Source organism: Branchiostoma lanceolatum, chromosome 15 (assembly GCF_035083965.1).
Source record: "Branchiostoma lanceolatum isolate klBraLanc5 chromosome 15, klBraLanc5.hap2, whole genome shotgun sequence".
Classification (NCBI taxonomy): domain Eukaryota; kingdom Metazoa; phylum Chordata; class Leptocardii; order Amphioxiformes; family Branchiostomatidae; genus Branchiostoma; species Branchiostoma lanceolatum.
Window position 1 is genome coordinate 14,310,840 of NC_089736.1, and position 14,525 is coordinate 14,325,364.

Genomic DNA, 14,525 nt, shown 5'->3' on the forward strand with positions numbered 1-14,525 from the left:
CAGCCATGTAAAGCAGTGGTACTAGACGTGATTCAATCAGTTGGGGTCAACCTAGAACTGAGTAAAAATTGTTGTCCTTTTCCTAATCATATTCTGATGCACTTGAAGAGAGGATTAACAGGTCCGCGTCATTACAGCTTGCCTTCTCATCAGAGCTGGCCTTCTTATCATCACGGGTTGCCGCTTCGTCGCAGCTGGCTTAGTTGTCTTAACTGGTCTCCTCCTCGACGCAACTGGTCTCCTCGACACGGCTTGTCTCCTTGACGCGGCATGTCTCCTCCTCGACGTTGCTAGTCTCCTCGACGTTGCTAGTCTCCTCGACGCGACTGGTCTCCTCGACGTTGCTGGTCTCCTCCTGGACGGTGCTGGTCCCCTCGACGTGGCTGGTCTCCTTGACGCGGCCGGTCTCCTCCTCGACGTTGCTAGTCTCCTCGACGTTGCTGGTCTCCTCCTCCACGTGGTTGGTCCCCTTGACGTTGCTAGTCTCCCCGACGTTATTTTTTTCTCCAACTCGGAATTTTTTTTTTAATGTCTGAGTCTTCTTTATTAGAAGCATTAGTATATATTATACAATTTCATGTACACAGAACACAAAACATCGGTACAATACTGCAAATATTGGTACAAAACTGCATATCTGCTTTTTATACAGTATACAGACTTTGTATTTAATGTAATCAACAAATACATGTATGTACGATTTTACAATACAATACAGTATGAAATAAATATCAGCACAAACAGTAACTGTACTTAAAAATTGATAACTAAATGGCTGCTTCAGAAGTGGCTACTGCATCTTAAGCTGAAGAAAATGGTGAGTAAGTGTGAAATGAAGACTTGAAATTGATAGCTTAAATGTTTGTTTTTTTTTAATCCAAAAGAAATGTTTTTTTCTTAATATTGAAATACCAAAGAAAAAAACAAACAGAAGTTAAGTCCAGGATGACCATGCCTCATGTTATGGTTTGTTCGTTTTATTTTTATATTTATTTTTTATATTTATTTTTGTATTTATCTATTTTACATTTATATTTTTATATTATTTTTTATACTTATTTTTATTGTTGTATTCATTTTTATATTTATTTTATATTTTTGTTCGTGGGGAAACCCCGGCCCACAAGCAAACTGGACTTAAGTCTGACTGCATGGGTCCTGGACAGGGGGGACAGGAGATGTGAATTTAGCGTTTAAGAAAAAGACTGCTGAATGTTAGAAAAAGGCGGAAAGTGGCAAATTTAGACATGGTGTTAACAAATTGTACTATCAATTCAAACTTAACAATCTTAAACACACTTTTAAAACTTTAACATTGCAAAACGTAAATTTTTAAGTGAAATTATGCGTACTTTGCGTATTATGCGTATTTATGATATGATGAAAAAAGCTGGACTGATGCATAGTACAGTAGTAACGGTCAAATCCATATTATGATTTCAAGACACAACAATATGTATTCTACTAAATCTACCAATTTTTTTTCTCCCCAAGTATTTCAAAATTTTTATGCTAGGTGATCCAGGTTTAAAATCCAACGACGTAGTCGTCGGCGACGCCAATCCACGGGTAAGATGGTACCCCCGTAGCATTGGCGTCATCGACCACCAGTGTGCCACTGCCTTTTGTCTTCTTTTCCTCCAGCCAGGTGTAGATGCCTTGTACTTGTTATGCTTCTCTTAACTCAGTCCAGTATTGCACCTAAATAAATTATGGTAATATTGAAAAGTATCTACTGGGTTTCACTGTGTGTTTGTAATTGCAAAATGTCATGTTACTCTTATTCTTACCTGAACTTTTGTATTTACTTCATTTGACTGCATGCATAATTGACGAATCTATCTATTTTACGGGCGCATATTTAAAACAACCAGCATGAAATTAACAATCATCCAGTCTTGCCCAATCAGGGTACCGTCTGCAGCTTGACGGGTTGAGGAAATCGCAGAGCAAAGAACATTTACGGTCTTATAAGACCAGCAACATTCAAATGGTGAGCAATGACTGCACTGCTCAAGGACATAGTCATCCTCGTGCGATAGCATAGGCTGGAGAGGGTCCATTACCTGCAGAATTATAACTCAAATTTCTTCCATATGAAGTTCATCGCTGGTCGTTTAATTAGCATATATCTTATAGCTTTTTCAAAGAGTTATTTGTATTACGGATCACTCTAAAGCATTAACTGTCGTCTGCAAATGGTGCTTACATAGCTATAGGTTTCTGACAGAGTAACAACAATGAAGTAGTACAATAAACGATTGTCTTATGATTATTTCAAAGCAGTAAGATTTAGTAGTACACAATACAAATCGACAAGATAGGTATTACATTGTTACGTCTAACATACAACATTACTGGGGGGTATGACATCTTCTTCGGAGGCAGTGGCTGATGAAAAGTCCCATATTAATGATTAGTGGGTTTTGTGATTATTTTGGAGGTCTTTTAGATGGTGAAAGCTTGGGAATGTTGTTTTGGTTGTTTTGGAAAGCTGTTTTCTTTCATCCGGCCTGAGGGCAGTTACAAAAGAAATGCATTTCATCTTCCACTGTATTCATTGTAGAATATTAACACAGTCTCTCCAGAACGGACAACATTTCATAACGGCCTCTTTCTATCTCTAGTAGGTGAGCAGTGATTAAATGCATGACTTGAAATCCAGTTTTACTTGGTACACAAACGATGCCGACCGACATCGGTACGGGACCGGCGGAGCCAGACCTTTTTTTATTTCCTGTTCTCTGGCAGAGAATGCTAACTCCTCAGCATTCTCCCCTGGTTTCTTATCATACGAGGAACGCGAAACAACATTTTCTCGATGTTTGTACGCCGTACCCGTCCTATTTCACATCCAACAATGACACACACCACCAAGCCCGATGTGTGCACGCGAATTTCCAAGGCAGTCAGCTTCTTATTGTTTTGGGGCTCCTCTTTTTATGATATTAAACTTATGGATATTTCGTCAGGTGAGCTAGTTGTGCAGAAAGGAGTTCCACATGCGAAGCAATTCGATCTTTTCATTAGGGGAGGGCCGGGGACCATCTATCCGCGCATCTCCTTAAAGGTGATCCGTATTGGTGTACAGCAGGGGAGCCCCATGGCCCTCTTCATAGTAGCTAGTCCTTCTAAAAGCCTTTTATCAATTTTACTCGGTGAAGTGTTTTACTCCGGTACAAATGTTGCTGACCCTTCTGTTCGCGGCAAGTAGATAAGACGCAATAAGCTTTGCTTCAAATAATTTCTTTAGTTATTTTTTTAAGTTATAATTTTTCTATCTTCTTGTAGTTTGAAATGGAACATTGTACAGCCTAGAACCTAGTCATTGTATTGCATTGAACCTTCCTGTAGCTTTTAGTAGTTTGATATAAGTAGCTAGTAGCATTTTATCTTTGCCTTACATTGTACCTGTTGCAATCGTTGTGCAATAAACTTTGACTTGTCTTGACATCTACTAATGCATACATATTAATATTGAGGGTGTGTTTTTCTCTACACTCTTTCTATCCCTGCTCCATCATCTAGATTGCCCTGCAGTAAGATATAGCATAAAATATAGTATGACATACGCAATGTGGCAGACGCTGACACAGTTATAGCAACGCTTTTCGCTTGAAAAAGAAATGGAATAAGGCAGGTAGATCTTAAAGTTTGCGCAAAGCAAAGGCAGAATGGGCGAATGTCCCCTTTTTTTGCTTTCTTGCCTTTTGTATCAATGCCGTCAATATCTTTATTTTCTTCTATAGGGACTGTACGGGAAACTGGCTTTTGGGACATAGTGGCATAATCTGCCAGGTTACATCGGCATGCCTGTTCCGAACATTAACGTTTGAACTAGACGTAGAAAAGAAATATTATCCTTACTTAGACGAATGGAAACAAGAAAATTTATTTCGAGCTATGTCAGTGAAGTAATATCAAAATACACTGACCTGGTCAAAGTGAAAATTAAAAAAAATCTTATGGGCGATTATCCTCGACCACTACCCGACGAGTACCCCTTTGTGGGCAAACTTTATCAAGTGCATCTTTCAACTTCCTCATTTTTGCAGTTTCCCATTCAAAACGACGGACAAAGAAGACAGAATGGTCCTGTTCGTATCAACTTGATTCAGATGATTGGTACTTTACTCCCATTATTTCACGTGCCCTCTTACGGGATTGATCCTGCCACGATTCCAGGGACTTCTCCATGGCTTTCCTGCGTCGGTTTGTCTTCTGTAACAGAATTGTTGCAGTTATTATATCATTGTATTATACCCTCTACTGTGTAACACAACACTGAAGTCTGCCCCTTTGCATACTGCTTACACGATCCATCAGTATTTTCAACTTGAAAGTTCCGATTTGTTCTACTTGCAAATCTTTAATTGCTTGCTTATTGCATGATTGTATTTCGGACACTGAATTTAATAGGGTATAAAAATAAGACCAGGTTTGAGGGCTTGTCAAAGTGATTTCGCCCCCTCTCGAGATCTCTTTTGTCACAGGAGGGACAAAGAGCATAATCCTATTGGAGTAATTAAGTATAAAAGGCTTTCACTTCATCTGCATCAAATGCTGGGCTTTCCTGGCCTTCCTCCTATGGGCCAAATGCCTTCCTTTCTCCCTCCTGACAGCATCGTCCTTTAATGACCTATGATACCGTTTGGCAAAAGGAGAGTCAAGTTGACAAGGTCATTATATCCAGCTCCCTACATTTTGTAGGCCTAGAGTGATTAGTACGCCTCCATGGCCTGTTCATTAAATGGGCCAGGTGTGTCTATTAGGTATGTATATATACATCCCTAGTCTGTGTCCGGCCATAAGGGTTAGGTCGTCCTTCCAACCTGTAACAACATATACATGTATAAGAATCAATAAAACATAATCATACAAGTAAATCTTAGCAATTTGAAATTATAAGTTCTATTCGTTATCCCACTGATGGGTCACTCAATCAATTAAGTTTACAAGTGTTGTCTGGATGTGTTGGAAGCCTGAAGGCGGTGTCAATACACTAATGCTCAAATGTCAGGCAATTTGCACGTTGCAACAATAAATGTGCAGTATGGTAATAAACCAGAGACAGTGACATCCTTTGAAAGAATTTGTGTGATTTAGTCATAGTTATTCCACATACACTTTTTTCATTTTAATTAATGCCAGAATTATGAAAAATTATCCTTGAGCCTTCTCCAATTTTTAATGCAAAACTTGTGTATGACATTGAAAAATGTATTGTTTGGAGAATTTCACACATACCAGTGTGGTCTTTGAGCCCAACTTCCACCTTACTATAATTCCTTTGGAACACTGATATGATTTTTCTAAAAAAAATAAAAAAATAAAAAGAAATCTTTGATAAATCTTGAACATCAGATATGTAGTTTTTGAGTGACAGGACGTAGTAATCATAATGTTGATTCTAGGGCCACTTTGAACGGCCTGTGACACCGTTTAAATCATTCATCTTGGAGCTTAGAAGATAATCAGGCGATTTGAAGGTAATTAGGATTGCTGACAGTACAGAGGACAGTGCCGGTGCTGAAGGTGTGGATGGTTTACAACATTCTGCGCTTCCCATTAGGATGTTACATATCTCCCTCTGCTGGTCTTCAATCGCGAAAGAATAACTGTTCACAGTTATTCCTAATATACTTTCACTTCAGATTCTTTTAAATGAGTCTGTTTTTTTTCCTACACAGGAAAAAAAGTATAACACAATAGAATGGGAAATTAACAGTGAAAACATATCTCACCAAACTTCTCTCTCCCCTTAGCAGCCTTGGGTAGCAGAGCTGGAGAGATACGTCATTCTGCGTTCGTTTCCTCTCGCTCGACAAGGATTGCTCAAGCAAGCTCGTCATTTATCTCTGCCATTCCCTTACCAACTTCGTGTCCAGCAACCTGGCCTCGCTGCCTGCCTCCATGTAGTCGCCCAGGCCTGCTTCGGGTTCACGCAACATTCTGTCGCCATGGTAATGTTGTGAGCTCGAGGTGCCTCCTTTTTAACTGCAGGAGTTCGTTCTCCCAAGGCTGTATCTCCAGCCCTGCATCTGCATGTATAATTTCATTTTCCAATTGCTTTTTACGATTTACAGTATCGCCAAAAACATATTTTGTATGGAAACAGAAGAAACATCGATGCACATTATTCTAGTGGTCGACTCTGCGGCGTACCTGGTTTTCTGGACTCAACTTGACTCACCTCACGACCATACTCAAGTCGATGAGCAAGGGGTCTTTTTTTTTGGGGGGGGGGGGGAAGTTGGACTTAAGTCGCATTTACTTGTATATTAGCGGTCGACTCTGTAGCTTACTCAGTTACTATGACCTGGTTTTCTGGACTCAACATGACTCACCTCAAGACCATACTCAAGTCGCTCAGCAAGGGGTCATATTTTTTGGGGGGGAGGGGGGGGGGTAAAGTTGGACCTTAGTCACGTTAACTTGTATGTAAATCCGCAGAGTTGACTCGGAGACCAATGCTCAGGTCAGGGTCATTGAAAAATTAGTGAAGGCACTTGTTGCAAATTTGTTTTATTACCATAAGTTGTTTTCAGAATGTCAAATGAATATAATTTTGTTTGAAATTTGTGTTGCAAGTTCGTCATGATTGAAATCGAGACAATACTGCAGCCATCACACTGCAGCTGGACATTCCAAGTCACTTCGCTGCCCTGTGTGTCAACAGACCGCACTTGAGTGGCAATTTGGCTTAGTGATCTCAGAGTGTGCATGGATATTTGTGTATAAATTGGGCCTATAGCACAACATGAACAAGTGTCGCAATTAAAAATTATTGCCATTGCGAAGGTGTCTGAGTTGATCTTACTTCACTGGTAAAAGAAACTTGTTGTAATTTTCTACTTTTGAAATAAAAGAAACTCGTTGTAACTTTCAACGCTGAAATAAAAGAAACTTGTTGTAATTTTCTACTTTTGAAATAAAAGAAACTTGTCGTAATTTTCTACTTTTGAAATAAAAGAAACTTGTCGTAATTTTCAACGCTGAAATAAAAGAAACTTGTCGTAATTTTCTACTTTTGAAATAAAAGAAACTCCTTGTAATTTTCAACGCTGAAATAAAAGAAACTTGTTGTAATTTTCTACTTTTGAAATAAAAGAAACTTGTCGTAATTTTCTACTTTTGAAATAAAAGAAACTTGTCGTAATTTTCAACGCTGAAATAAAAGAAACTTGTCGTAATTTTCTACTTTTGAAATAAAAGAAACTTGTTGTAATTTTCAACGCTGAAATAAAAGAAACTTGTTGTAATTTTCTGCCTGGTGTCTTGTGTCTATCCAAGGTGAAATCACAGAAAAATGAAACTATATATGCTCCAGCCTTTCGATATCTGTTTTGAACTCCTTGAGTAACTTATGGTGCCTTTCTACAACTGCTTGACAGACGGCAGACGCCTTACTGTGCCAACGTAGCACTCTTAGTTCTACCATATCATTTGTTCAAAAAGCACTCAGATTAGAAATCAGTAAGGCGTCTGCCGTCTGTCAAGCAGTTGTAGAAAGGCACCATAAGTTACTCAAGGAGTTCAAAACAGATATCGAAAGGCTGGAGCATATATAGTTTCATTTTTCTGTGATTTCACCTTGGATAGACACAAGACACCAGGCAGAAAATTACAACAAGTTTCTTTTATTTCAGCGTTGAAAATTACAACAAGTTTCTTTTATTTCAAAAGTAGAAAATTACGACAAGTTTCTTTTATTTCAGCGTTGAAAATTACGACAAGTTTCTTTTATTTCAAAAGTAGAAAATTACAACAAGTTTCTTTTATTTCAGCGTTGAAAATTACAACGAGTTTCTTTTATTTCAAAAGTAGAAAATTACAACAAGTTTCTTTTATTTCAGCGTTGAAAATTACAACAAGTTTCTTTTATTTCAAAAGTAGAAGGTGAAGGAGGGGCCCCACCCTCCACCGCGCCCTCCTCCACCGCGCCCTCCACCGCGCCCTCCTCCACCGCGCCCTCCTCCACCGCGCCCTCCATTCCTCCCTCCAAGTCGTTTCCTGTAGGTAAAAGGAGGATAGAAGATGTTCTTGTCAGTGGACTCACTAAAAATAGATTAGTAATTAGGTGCTTGAATAGTGTGTCCTCCTTTACGGTAAACGTAAAAATTTCAAATACAGCACATGTTACAAAGAAAAGTATGTACATATATTCAGAATACAGATGGTTGCACTTACTTGACACTTGGGCAATCCCTTTGGAAATGCCCCGGCCATCGCACGCCCAGCAAAGGCTGCATGTATTTTTTGTGGTGATGTGAAATATCCATCGACAATTGCCTTCTTTAAATTGACATTTAGAAGCAAACTAAATCATCTTTATAATAATGACATTATTATTGTGATAACATCCTATCCCTTGTGATGACAGACACAAACTTACTCTTCGTTTTTCGTCTTCCCACTGGCGCTTTCCTCTGCTTACAGCCAGGCAGTTTGAAAAGGAAAAATATGAACATGTGAGCGTTAAAAGTATGCTAATGCTGTAAATGCATTTAAGTCTGTGTGGTTTTTATTTCGCGGTAGGAAGAGAATGGAGTGTTTGCGTTGGTTTTAAGATAACGGTTGAAACAATAGTATCGCTACAGTCATAGATGGGCAAAAGTTTGCTGTTGCTTTAAGTTTGTGCGGAGGAGGTCACTGTGAAAAGCGCAAACATAAAACCACCGCGAATATTTCTGCATTTACAGTATTCACATGTAATGAAAAGTCAAAATATGAATCAGGTGGATTGAATCTACGTGGGTTGTTTTAATGCAGCATAATAAGATACATTTAATACTTACGGTTCCGTTTCTCTCAGCCACGGGCTTCTGTGGTGCATGAAAAGAGTTTGAACCATAAGAATTCTGAAGACGTCCCAACATTTCATTGATTTCATTTCATTATATGTTGGTATAATGACTGCTTATTTGTATGTAAGTAAAATATGTCGAAAAGACCATACTGACCCCGGCGGACGGTGTCGTTGACTCTGCAATTTCCATTCAGGGAAGCACATGGAAGATATATGGGTATAGCATAAGTTATTTTTTTTCCGACATGCTGTCTGTCTCGATAATGCAATATCTTCAAATTGCAAGTCAGAGCAATTCAAAAAAAAAAAAAAAAAGCCAGTAGAACAGTGTCCTAGCCACAGGATTCGAACCCGCACCGAAACGGGAGTATTTGTATGTAAGTTAGATATGTGGAAAAGACCATACTCACCTCGGAGGCCTAGGAGTAGGAACGGTGTCGTTGACTCTGCAATTTCCATTCAGGGAAGCACATGGAAGATATATGGGTATGACGTAAGTTATTTTTTTTCCGACATGCTGTCTGTCTCGATAATGCAATATCTTCAAATTGCAAGTCAGAGCAATTGAAAAAACAAAAAAAAGCCAGTAGAACAGTGTCCTAGCCACAGGATTCGAACCCGCACCGAAACGCGAGTATTTGTATGTAAGTTAAATATGTGGAAAAGACCATACTCACCTCGGGGGCCTAGGAACGGTGTCGTTGACTCTGCAATTTCCATTCAGGGAAGCACATGGAAGATATATGGGTATGGCATAAGTTGTTTTTTTTTCCGACATGCTGTCTGTCTCGATAATGCAATGTCTTCAAATTGCAAGTCAGAGCAATTGAAAAAACAAAAAAAAGCCAGTAGAACAGTGTCCTAGCCACAGGATTCGAACCCGCACCGAAACGCGAGTATTTGTATGTAAGTTAAATATGTGGAAAAGACCATACTCACTTTGGACGATCTTTGTCCTCACTGCAATTTCCATTCAGGAAAGCACATGGAAGATATGGGTACAGCATATGTTATTTTCTTACCGACATGCTGTCTGTCTCGATGTTGCAATATCTTCAAATTGCAAGTCAAAACAAAGTCCCAACCTTTTCAGACAGTGTCAGCCATAATTGTAGCCATACAGTGCGGTTTGGAAATGAAATTTATGTTTGTGCAAATAACTGCGCACTGATATATTTTTAGCATATCAACAGCCATGTGATATTTATGTTGTAGGTGCCGTCATAGTTGGTAGCATATTGAATATTTTATTAAAGGAGATTTTAGGCACTGTTTGTCGATATGAAACTTTGTACCATACAACTCACAATGCCTTTTCATAATACAAGGATGCTTTCCTGTGGTCATCAAGACCAACCCATTGTATCATACAACTCAACCACATAACACAACTGAGAAAATAAAAACTTCACATTGGCTGAAATACCACTTTCTTACAATGGAAAAAAAGTCTTTTTGCACGAGGAGATCCGAACTCATTCTATCTGCCTGATCTTTATAGTTCCTGGATTTCTCTAGATCCCCAAAGTTATCCCAGGTCCAGGCCAGATTCCCAAGAGATCCCGCGATATTAGGGTGTGCTGCATTTTCACCGTAGATAGCTCTCTTTATCTTCATGAAACAAGAAGACGTTGAACGAACGTGTCGATGATTCTATGGGTTTGTCTATGAATAGATTCAATTTTCCTTTCCTAATGTTACTGTGTGTGTGGCTTACTTTATGGTGCAATATAACCTTGGGCGCTAGGGAGAGCTGCTTTACGGACTGAATCTTTGGCGGGGCCAAAAGTATTCGAGGTTATAGCCTCATATTCTACATATTTGCTCAATTCAAAAAGTATAGGTCACACACCAATAGAATAGCAACACGTTTGATATTCAGGGTTTTGGTATCTTGCGATGAAATTTGAAGTTGAAAGTCAATTTTGAATAATGAGTCGTGACTGGACTAAACTGCAACATTTCATACATCAAAACAGTTGAAAGGGGAAGTCAACCAAGGGTAACATTAGTGTATCTAGACAAATGTTATGAACACATACTCATCGCTGCTGTCCAGGATGCTCTCCGAGTCGGCCATTTCCACATCCGGGGGATCATTCATGTTCAGTTCTACGTTTCAGGACACAAACAATATGTAATTTGTAACGTTACAAGTTGACCTTTCATCAATGTCAGGAATTGCTTGGGGAACACGAAAACGCTAACGCGGCTGAATATTATTACACATTTGCAAAGGACGTCGTATAGCAATGGCTTGCACCAGCTCCGTTACTGGTAATGTAGGGAAAAGATAAAGGGGAAAAGATAAAGGGAAAAAGAATCAGCTGAATGTGTATGAAACAGTAAGAAAAACCACCTCGCATGTACTGTTCCACTACCTGCGTTGAATCTGACTTCGCCATGCAAAAGTGTCGTTTTTTGGCGCGAAGATTTGATGAGCAGAATGTCCAAGAATCAGGAGATCTGATTGGCTTATGAATACCTGCGTCAGGGCGAGTTAGATTCGTCCAAGTCACGCAAGGGGGTTCCGGGGAGAGACCGATTGAAGTTTCTTTTGATTGAAAATGCAAGCTCGCCAAAGTCGGTAAAATGTTGTGACACAAAAAAATTGAATAGTAATACATGAACCCGTACAGTTTGTATCTGTACTTTCATACCGATTTTACTCTTTTTCTTATAGATAAATCTATATATTGGGCTGTCGTTGGGAAATAGACTTTCAGGTGGAGGTGAGTCTGGAACCATCCATTCATGAACAGGGAGACTCTGGAGCATGGGGTGGGGGTGGTAGTGAAGTATTCTACATTTGCTCACAAATGTTGGATCACAAATCCCTAACTGAATTCTCCAGATGTGTATACCAGCTAAGAAAAGCAGTAGGCAAACTTAAAGCAGACAAAAGAAGTCTTCTTAGGGAGCTGCCACACCTTTATTATGAATGCCACAGGTGTGAAGATGAAAATTGTAAACTTAAGTGTTGCTGTTCGTACTGTTAGTATCAACTTAGCTGGCTGCTCACATGATTATTTTTTCAACAAGAGACTAATGCTAAAATATCAACCTAGCTTAATCGATCACTATTCACTAAGAAGCAATATTTTTGCCATAAACTTAATACACAGGATAATGACCTGGCACTGGCATCTGATGCATTCTGTAATGAATAAGGAAACAGAGTACAATAGTGTCCTTTTAAAAGCCATTTTGGACATGATAACATAGATTTACCTTAGAACAAAATCACTAATTAGCTAATGATGTTTTATGATATGTAAATAGAGAAAATGTCTCGTATGCTAATAAATCCAGGCACTGGCATCAAACGCATACTGTTTAGGATAAGGGAACAGATTACGAAAGTGCCTTTTGAAGCCATTTGGACATGGAAGCCTAACTTTACCTTAACATTTGATAACTTCTGATTGCCAACTACCTATACTTAATTTCTAAAACTAATACAGCAAATATCCATAGTCGCACACTAACATGAGAATGTCCAGGCACAGGCGTCTGATGTATACTGTTTAGGATAAGGGAACAGATTACGAAAGTGCCTTTTGAAGCCATCACTTGGACATGGAAGCCTAACTTTACCTTAACATTGATAACTTCTGATAGCCAACTAACTATACTTAATTTCTAAAACTAATACAGCAAATATCCATAGTCGCACACTAACATGAGAATGTCCAGGCACTGGCATCTAACGCATACTGCAATGGATAAGGGAACAGATTACGAAAGTGCCATTTTAAGCCATTTGGACGTGAAAACTTTTCTTTACCTTAACAACGACTATTATCGATCTTATCATACTTTATTTCTAGAAACTAATACGGCAACTATCTTAGGAATATAACCACCAAGAGCTGTCTTCCTGTACACTAGGTGACAACTCTGAAGAACAGACGTGAGAGAGATATTATCATGCCGTTATACTGAATATCTTAATGAAGATATCAAAAAGTCCCTGAAACTACTACTATCAATATTTACTTTTATTTTAGGTACAAAGCTCTACTTCAATATTTGAAACTGCAGTTGTAATGTATGTTGCCACCCCCCCCCCCATTGTGGGTTGCCAGACAAAAACTGGTTTAGCCAGTGCCCTCCCCTACCACGGGGGTACCCCATTCCTCCTCCACCCCCTCTACCTGGGGTGAACCCCCTTCCTCCTCCACCCCCTCTACCTGGGGGGAACCCCCTTCCCCGGGGGTTCCCCCTACCCCGGGGATTATCCCTCCCTGGATATTACCCTCCCCTGGGGATTACCCCTCCCCTGGGGATTACCCCGCCTCTCTGGAGCCGTTTCTGCTGTTTGGTCCATCTTTGCTGAAAAGAATAAAAAAAGAGTGATGTGGGTGTCATTCATTAAAAGACATTTTTGCTGAAAAAAATGGTACCATTAATTTGCAACCATCACAAGCCATCTAATATTTTGTGCATCTAGATCATGTATAATGTCATCCATACAATTAATGTTGCCTTACGCTTTGTTGTTGGATGGGGCTGGGTTTGGTGGTGGGGCAGCAGGGTTGGGTGGTGGAGCTGCAGGGTTGGGTGGTGGGGTTGGGTTGGGCTTCTCTCCTATTAGAGAAACAAGGTTCAGAATCGACAACTGTCAGTCATATCACACAATGACAAACCTTAAATGAATACAACTATGTAGAAACCCACATAAGGGACAGCTCATAGGGATACATAGAGCATAGAAAAAGAGTTTGACAAGGCCAAAGCACAATATTTACCTGGTCTGAGGCCCCCCCCTCGGTAACAGGGCCCGCACTCGCATCATGATCAACTTGATCAATGACGTTGCTCGCATCCTCAGCTCCGCTGTCAAATAGGAGAATGATCTGGTACTGATCGAAGTCATCCTACCATCTTACAATACAGTAATGTCGCACCTCCGTCAAGAAATATTGTCGGGGAGGGCGTCGCCCCAAAAACTCAAGCTGAAACTATTCTGTATCTCCTTGAACTTAATTTACATTACCAGCAATATTTGCCCGTCAAAATGCAAGAACTAGCGTTGCAGGGTGTCAAGATTTACCAATTTTTCCCCGGAGCACGTCGTGGCTCCAACGAAAGATATGTCTGGAGGGGTGACGCCGCTCAGAAAATAAGCTGAAATCCTTGTGTATTTTTTTTTTACAAGTAGAGACTTACTCTTCTAGCAACATTCCCCATCAGCATGCAGGAAAAAGCGTTTCAGAGGGTAAAGATCCCGTCAACACCGCCTTAAGGTCTCATTCCTGTATTACTCCGAGTGGGTATCCTCAAGTAGTCCGTAGGCCCAAAAATTAACGGCTGCATGTGTGTTTATATCGGTGGAAAGTTCCCTTTAACCAGCCCGACTGATCTCAAGCGTCAAACTGATGAATCTTGTTTGTAAAAATACTCATGAATGAGTCCTTAATAGCATAGGGACGGTCTTGAATTTACGCGTTACCGGCCATCCTGAATTCACCGTTAAGCGTAATTATCGGATCTTGTCGGCCGGCCGCCCCCCCCCCCCCCCCCCCCCATGCAGACCCTCATTACTGTAAGTTCTTGAGGATTTAATTTCGGGGTAAGGATGAAATGGAGTGTCGTGGAATGTTTTAAAAAGAGTTTGCGGCAGCGGTCATGGAAAGACCGACGCCTTTGAGTTTTACGGACAGCCAGTTTGAAGTCCGGCAAGGGCTATACAGGCCTACAGACGGACACAGCA

General features: G+C 40.0%; 1 protein-coding gene across 1 annotated transcript; it reads right to left on the minus strand.

Moving 5' to 3' along the window:
• Positions 1–208: 208 nt before the first annotated feature.
• On the minus strand, positions 209–10,913 carry LOC136420284 (probable serine/threonine-protein kinase kinX). The gene is made up of 5 exons (XM_066407134.1): positions 10,852–10,913; positions 9,220–9,255; positions 8,964–8,986; positions 7,918–8,013; positions 209–510 (listed from the first exon to the last, which is right to left on the minus strand). Exons 1-5 carry the CDS (start codon positions 10,911–10,913, stop codon positions 209–211), a joined length of 519 nt encoding a protein of 172 aa, XP_066263231.1.
• Between the last annotated feature and the right edge of the window lie 3,612 nt (positions 10,914–14,525).